This window comes from Echinococcus granulosus (genome assembly GCF_000524195.1).
Source record: "Echinococcus granulosus chromosome Unknown EG_S00044, whole genome shotgun sequence".
NCBI lineage: Eukaryota > Metazoa > Platyhelminthes > Cestoda > Cyclophyllidea > Taeniidae > Echinococcus > Echinococcus granulosus.
In genome coordinates, this window is record NW_020170424.1 from 276,330 (window position 1) to 284,745 (window position 8,416).

The 8,416-nt window shown below is 39.1% G+C and overlaps 1 protein-coding gene across 1 annotated transcript; it reads right to left on the reverse strand. All coding sequences in view use genetic code 11, as the record gives it.

Moving 5' to 3' along the window:
- Positions 1–674: 674 nt before the first annotated feature.
- Positions 675–8,135, reverse strand: EGR_05693 (hypothetical protein; the record flags this gene model as incomplete). Its single annotated transcript, XM_024494942.1, has 5 exons — positions 675–1,048; positions 5,130–5,198; positions 5,456–5,702; positions 6,294–6,406; positions 8,006–8,135. 5 exons carry the CDS (start codon positions 8,133–8,135, stop codon positions 675–677), a joined length of 933 nt encoding a protein of 310 aa, XP_024350638.1.
- Between the last annotated feature and the right edge of the window lie 281 nt (positions 8,136–8,416).

Here is an 8,416-nt window from a genome sequence, read left to right on the forward strand (position 1 = left end):
TGAGGATGGTGTTTTGCTGGGTGCATTTAGTAGGTCAAAAACAGAATCGCACATAGTCTGCTGCATTTCAAACGAAAACAACAGTTAAATTACTTTTCAAATGGTTTAATATTTTTGGAGTTTTCATTGTGTTATCTTTCAAGGCCTTTTTCAAAACAGTCCTAACTTTTGCCACTGCTTTGCAGTACAGCCAAACAAAAACTTCTGGTTTCCGATCTCAAAGCCTTCAATGTTTGTACAAGCTATTTTTTATTTTTATACAAGTTGCAAAACACTGACATTCTATGCTGTGTTTTTAGTCGAAGAAGCAAAATATTCTTTAATGGTGATGCTGAAAGCGAAACGCATTGAATGAATTTACTACGTCTTGTAAGTGAGGTAAATTAACCATTTAGGATTTGCTCCCTTTTTTACAACAAAAGGATATTATTAGGTCTTTTTAATTCTGGACTGATTAGCCAAGAATTAGCTACTGTAAATGTAATTAATGAAATCTCAGGCATTCGTTTCTATAAAGGGCATTGCCTATGCCCTTGCAAGAACAAAAAATTGGGAATTGAAAGGTAATAAATATTTCTTTTACCCCTGCATTTAAAAGAAATTATTTAATGTCTTTTTATGTTCGGTACAGAAAATAAGTAGATTTAGTATCCAAAATTACTTTTGGTAGTGCCTTAAGATAGCGTCAGATGCTTACCCATAATCTGGAGGTTCAGTTGATCGAAAGACATGGAAGGCGTTGGTACGGGGTCATTCACCAATCTCCGCCTGTTTATATGACTGCGTTCAACGCAGTTCCACCTTCCAGCCTCCAATTCAGAGATCCAGGTGATAAGGAGACGCGATTCAAGTAGATTTGAGTCCACCCATCGAGATGAGATGAAAGTACCACCTGATTGAACTCGACTAGGTCGTCGACGAACGCCATTGTGGTACCATTCTAAACTTATCAGTGGATCACGTTTGGCCTCGGGTGAGGAGAAATTTGCCCGGCAGATGAGTTCCAGCGGCATCCCGTAAAAAGCCATTTGGGGACCCGAGATAGTCACTGTAAAAAGAAGTTTAAGGGAGATTAATTCGGCCAAAATCTCGTCTATGAATAATAAATCATGTCAACCTTAAAATAGTCTAAGAATCTAATTTTTCCCTCACAAAGATATTTTGACACTTTATTGTCATTTTTAAGCAGTCTAATGTAAAACCTTAGAAATAAACACATCTTGAGCGGTAAAACAAAACAAGAAACATGATTTTTTTACCCTATTTTGAGAGTTTACTGGTGTAGGGACATAAAAGTAAGACTTGCCTTTCCATAAAGCCTAGCCAGTGTTTCAATCGCAAGAGGATAAAGAAAAGGCCAAAATCGCTTTAGTTCGGTGTCGCGTGACCTTCCTTGTGGTTAGTTTGAGCATGCAAATTACAATTTACTCAAAGTTAAGTATCCCAGTTTGAGCGAACAGTTGTCTGATTTTATTTTGTTCTTTTGCCTCACACACACAGCTAATGTCCAATTAAACACCCAGGGAGTTTGATGGATTGAATGGGTCTAAAAACGCGACAGCAAATCGCACCTGATGACTGGTTTTGTAAGCCGTTTAGGGTATCTTTTAGTCCCCTTTGTGGAGTCAAAAGATCGCTTTAAAAGGCAATTATCTCCTTTACCATTTTATAAACGAGTTAAAAATTGCGCTCTTTCCTCTGCGAATGTGAAGTGAAAATTGTCAAATGCCAGGTATCATTGTGAATGACCCACAAACAAAGGGAAAAAGGTGCGGATGTGACTGTTTGTAGTAAGAAAGACGTACTGCTATCCATGAATCTTAGAAATAGAGTGCCACTTTTAAATTGAAATATTTACTAAATGAACTAATGGAATGCGGCTTGCTCTGTGTACTGCGTCATGCTTAAATTATGTGGTCCATGAATCGCCCAAGCACAGTCAAACCCCATTCCCATTTGAAACGAGAAAATTTGGGGACCCTAACGGTTTAAAGGTAAAGCAAGATGCTGAATTACAGAGAGTGTTCGGTTAAGAGGGGAAATAATTCCATGCTAAGTGGCGCGCATTTTAAAGACAGGTCAAATGATGCCTAAGATGCGAATAAAGGACCTAAAACACCTCTAAACTTAACAACTTTTAAGCAATTTGTATTTGGTGGTAGATTACTATAAATTGCACAATCTTCTAAATGACACGTGTTAAATGGTGACGAAAAGTTAAATCTGAGGACAAAAATACAAAATCTTTTTATTGTGTTAAAAAAAGTTCAGGCTGTCAAGGTAATACTATTTTATTGGTCAATTTTAGAATTTTGCAAAATGTAACGAATTTTAGGGAAAATAAAAAAATTGTGTTAAATTATTGATTTGTTGGCCAATCAAATGGCCACCTTCGATTCTCTTGCCAGCCAATCACCTAATCCGTTCAATCAAAATGCCTCTTTGGCAGTAGAAATTTGCAACAAACTTATTTAGTAATTAGTTGGAGTAATACACCATTGGAAATGCTATCTATCCCGGTAAAGCATCTTTATTTCGTGGTATAAGGTACGTGCAAATTTGGATATTTACTGAAGGACAGCAAACAGTGGGAAACTGAAAGGTTTATCAAAAAATTCCGCATAAGAAAAAGCACTTTTAGTCAAAAACAAAAGGGCCACACTCGCTGCCTTTATCCCTTACAAATGATATATTACGAGCCCTAGAAACTGGCCTTACAATGCGCGTAGGACAGCTTTGAGAGAATCATGTTTAAAAACCTCTACCCGTTAAGCAGATGTTGGGTATTATAGTCTCCCAAATTGTAAACTGCGGCATGAGACAAATATGACCTTTAAATGAGTGTCAAAGCCTTCTCTGTTTGTGATCTGCAAGTAATTACCCATTGTTCCTCCTGCCAAAGGCGATCTCCTTTAGCCTTAGCCTACTGCGTTATTTCAAGAGGTGATAGGGGGTGGAAAAGGGGAAAGCCTGTTGCCTCATTTGCTAAAGTTTTAAGTTAATTAGGAAACTCACTTGGATGTATAGGTGCTTGTAGGCTGATTTAAATTACTTCAGTTTTCTAGTTCTTTTTTACACAAAAAGAAACGGGAATTTAGAGAGAGCCAATCGTCCGTATCGCTAAATGAGTAGTATCTATTCAGACCAGAAGTTGGAATGAGGACTGAGTAGCCCTTGACACCCGGAATGAATGAAAAAAAGAAGTTTCCAGGCTCAAGGGTGGCTAATAGCAGAATATGCAGAAAAAACTAACAAATCATGCAAAATTTCATAAGATTGTCATTTATTTTAACTTCGACTTTTCCGGTTTTTGTGCGAAAAATTGCCTTCATCCATTGACCTGCAAGCGTATCCTCAATTACCCACTCTGAACCAGGCAAATAAAATCATTGTATCCAAATTAGAACAGGTTTGTTATCAGCTTTTTATTGACAGACAAAAAGTTTTTGGCCAACAAGGTGGCAATCTGGACTGTCGCCCCTGATGTGTGTGTGTGGTCGGGTGTTGTCCACACGCTTTCCATCACCACCTCCTCTGCTGCCCCACATCGCATCACCTTTCTCTCCAACTAATCAACTAAGACAAGATACACTTTTGGTGGTCATTTATAAGGCCTACTTATCCCTTCTTTAAGTTACCTAAGTAAAAAGGAGCGCAACTTCGATAGGTAATTTTTCGAAGGTGCATAAAGGGTTAAGTTACTTTGCTTAACAAGTTCCGATTAAAGGTTTTTAAAGGAAGCTAAGCTTGATTAATAAAACAAAACAGGAAACTTTTCTGCTTCTGAGTGGATTTTTACTGACTTTAAGGGTTGCATATTCCACGACCAACGTCCGCACTTTCATCTTTGGAACTCACTGATCCCCTCAGAACCTTGACCATGACCATGTATTTATGATCGGGTGAATAAAGTATTAAACAAACAAGTTTTTCTTTTAAAATATTGCAGTAAATCCGTGGAATAGCACAAAAATCCTGGGAAATATGACCGACAGCCGATTGGATGGTGTCAAGGTCATTCTTAAAGAATCCGACCAATCGTAACCGAACAAGTTTCAAAAAAGAAACTTGAGGGGAAAAGAGTAATTGTGCATGGAATTTAAACATTTCGGCTTATAAATTTACCTCTTGTTTGTAAATATTTTACTGTTTGCAGATATTAAGCCTCGAGGTTTGCCTTTTGGAGGTGAACAAATATTTAAGGGGAAGGAAAAATTGCGCACTACCTCTGCCCTTAACACCTGTAAATAGGACATTTTGAGAAGGCCATCAGGCTTTAAGCCCAAGTAACGAGGGTTTCGTCCTAGAAACTTTCCAGATTAGCCTCTATTTTGACTACGTTTTGTGTAATTTTGACTGCTCTCCGTGACGCATGAAGGCAGCTCTCTCTTACTGAAATGGGAAGGCATTTGCGACCTTTAAAGTTATGCGAGGATTCACAGTAAAGGTAAATAGTTTCCTTTTTTATTTGACACCATTTTAAGCGTTGAGTTTAATTGTACTGTAATACTTTGACCGTTTTGTTAGCTATCACTTTGGGGCTACGTCATTCTACCTCCGCTGGGCTGGACCAGTAGATTCCCGCAGCCCTTCTCTAGCTCAACAATACATATTCTGCCCCAGTAGGTCTTTAGGGAACCCTTGTGTCACTATAAGCACCGCTTAAGTCAAAAAATACAGTGATACCAATTTTCTCAAAATATAAGTTAACCTGAACTTTTGCCTGCTTACCCTCTTAAAAACAATTTTTGTATTGGAAAAGGAACAAAAAAATAGATATTTTTTTGCCAATAAGGCAAAAGGTGAGAAAAAATATAATAAATGAAGGCAATTTTTCTCATAATTAGTTAGCATCAGTGAAAAAATTTCCCTTTCTCAAGGCATGAATAAGTGATGCTGAAATGCACCGTTCAACATTCTGAGTGAACAGACTTTTTCTCCGGAAATGCAATACCTTTCACATCAAGAGTGATTTTGCCCAAACAAGAACATTCTAGTTGTGGAGGGAGTAATGACAGGCTTAAGGACCTGAAACGGTTAAGTCTGAGACAATTTTTTAGTAAATCAAGGAGACCAGTCGATTTCAGTAGGCAATTAAGTAGTATTTAAGGTACTTGTAAAAAACCCACCTGACGACTTGACATTCAACGTGGATGCATCAGAGGCCATCGCTTGCATCTTTGTAGATGGTTTTATGCCTAAAATGGATGAATTGACCTTGATTAGGTCATCACAAGCTTAAATGCAAGTTTTTAGGAGAAATGAGGAAGAACGGTGCGAAAACCTCACTAGCTGATTTCTTAAAATAGGGGTAGGATGAATGAATCTTCCCCTTTCCAAGGTTACCTTAAACTAGGGAAAGTTTTGCCTCGGATCTAGGCTTACTTAGTGGATCAAATAATGCCCTAAAATGGGTTTTGGTCCCACAAATATGGGACCAGTGAACAACTCTCACCATAGATAGCACGAAAGGTTTGCTCAAAGGCCTCATTCTTCTCCACACACATGTGACTGGCACATTTTGGCGGTTTTTGTGGACTGCTTTGACAGCGATACCTCTTGGCATCGTCTTTGGTTGCGTTGACAATCATTATCTGACTCAACGTCTCGTGGGGATAGTGGACACTGATTCGAGGATCCGGGGAGAAGATGTGGGTGCCGACGGCTAGGGGATAGATGAGGTCAGTGCGTTCCCATATTACCTGCACATACAAATGACCCAAATTGCAACCTTTAAAACGTCAATTTGGCTTTTCAAAAACAACTTTTGGCTTTTTTTAAAGGAAAAAACAGGGGTAACATCATTTGCATTTTATCTGCGAAATCGCTCCCGCTTGAGCATTCTGGCCACCAAGTTGGTGCAGCAGGAACACGCAATGCTGCACAAATGGTGAGCGAAAAAGGGTGAAAAAATTCTAAGCAAGAAAAAAAAGCCAATTTTCTGCAACAAATGCGCTAGACAATTAAAAAGGTGAGACCAAACAGCCATGTTAGAAAACAAAAGCAGTCAGCCAAGGGATGTAAAGAGATTTCATTTATCACAGTGACTTGGCGTTTAGCCGAAGTGCTCCACCGAAAGGTGACCAGCAAAAAGTGCGTGCGGGCTATAGTTTGCTTCGTGCATCACTAAGTTTTAACGGTCAGAAACTGAGTGAAATTTGTGGCGGTCCGCCTTCTCCTCCCCGATCTAGGTCCGTGGATGGAAGGGTAAAGTGGTTGCTGGGACAAGAATTATGTGCCATTAAAAATGTGCCTGTACTGGTTTGATAATTAGGTTTGCCCCTGTGACTTACAGGTCTGTGGGTTTTGGGGTAGGTACAGTTGATTTTCAAAGGAGCCTCATTGTCAAAGTAGACTTTTGTGACACCCTTGTCATCGCGATAATCGGGATGATTGTTGGGAGGGTCTGAAAAGTCATACAATAATTTCTGTCGAATGTTTTTAATTCTTTTCGCTTATAGCCTATTAATAAATATTTTAATGAACAATAGTATGGGTAACTTTTTCAAGATATAACTTAACTCTAGTTACTAATTCTAGAACCTACTTGTCAACAGAAATCACATTTTCTGAGATTGGGTGCCAAGGAGTGGGTTTTAAATAAAAACAATAAGCTTTGGGTTTAAAAATTAAATAAAAAATTGTCGAAAAAGAAAATATTTACACTTTTTAAAGGAAAACTAAATGCTACTGTTGAAGTAAGTAGCATGTATATTGTTAAGTTCAGAAAGGGTATGGTGGGAAGCATGGAGCAGCCATGTGGAGCAAATTTTTAAACTCATAGTGTTTTTTATCATCAGTTAAGCAGATGGCCACGAAAATGTCTAAATGGGACATAGATCAGTAAAAATATCCTAGATCTTGCGCATTACCTGCTTGCTTAGGCAACCGACTTCGGTAGGAGCCAAGTAGGTGAAATACTTTTGAAAGTCTTTACATCAAATTCCCTCTGCTATATTTAAGTGTAAAAATTTTTTATTTCGCAGAAAAATGGCAGGTTAGGCCTTTTTTTAATTACTAAGACGCATATCAGGCCACCGTTCTTCAATGGAAGAGTTTATGCCACTGGCGCGGGTTAGGGGTGAATTTACCTGGAAGACTCAAAAATTTTTTTTTGGACTTCACTCCCTGAAATGTCTCAGCCAGGCCGTTTACAGCTGCTTTAAAGAGCATCCGTGGCGAGGACACTAAATAACCTTCCACGTGTGCCCGCAGCGAAGACACTGGGTGATAGATGGCAACGATCCACCAGAAAATGACCCACTCCACCGAATTTTAATGGTTTACTGAAAGCCACAAAGAAGCGCTACCTTTTTTAGCGCTTTTGTTTTCAAGACTCTCCCTGATTACAAATAATGTCCCCAACAAATTAACTTATGACCTTTTATTTTGCCGTCATCTCTTGTTTTCGTCTCCAAATATACCCACAAAATAATTGTCCAATTTTGAGGCACAATCTTTTACCGTGAAGAAGTATGCTTTTTTACCTTTACAAGATAAAGTAATATCTAGAGGTGGTTGCTTTTATAGATTTTGTACTGCAGAATTGTGGAAAATTCTGCGGTACCTCCCATAAACAACCGAATTGTCTCATTGTGGTTTGTCTTCACTCCACCGCGCCTTCATTTATGGTTCCTCACTCTAAAGCATTCCTCTGAAGTGAAAGTGAGATGCCTTATTTAGCCTCTGGTACTGTTTTGATTTGCGTCATTGGGAACAATCCCGCCTCCAGGTAGTGCGCATTCGGCGAGAGTGAGGGAGAGGGAGAGGAACCGAGAACCACTGCACATGATTTATATTTTCTTATTTGAAAAGTAAAATCTTATTAGCTTAAAAGAAAGTTAGTGAAAAAAAGAGAATTATTCAACTATAGTGCATTTAAGTGATTGGAAGATTTGAATAACTCCATTTACTTTCACATTTGGATTTTAAATGGATAAGGATGTGAGTGTGTGTGTCAAAATGTGGAAATTAAGGTAAAAAAATGAACCGAACGGTTGCTCACCTACAACCTGCGTGTTTACCGATTTCTGAGAAGTGCTTTGATGCATCGCAAGCTCTCTCTCCAGTGGCGGTGGTGGTGACGATGGTGTGGTGCAATGGCAGACACTTAGAGAACCCAAAATCAGTGCCATTATACAACTAATCCACGGGGTCATCATGTGTACGCTCTCATGAGTCAAACCTGGCCTTTGGCATAATCCCAGCGCGGGCGAGGTGTGATAGCATTGTCGGTAAGGCCTCAAGTCGAGTGGCGCTGCCTGCCTACCCATTGGTCAATGTGCACGTCGAGCCAATGGGAGTGCAGCGGTGCGTCCTATGCTGTGCTTCCCACTGGCAAAAAGTGAAAGCAACAAAAAAAGGACGCATGCAATAGAAAATATACCAAAATTTTTGCAAATAAAGAGGAAGGTAA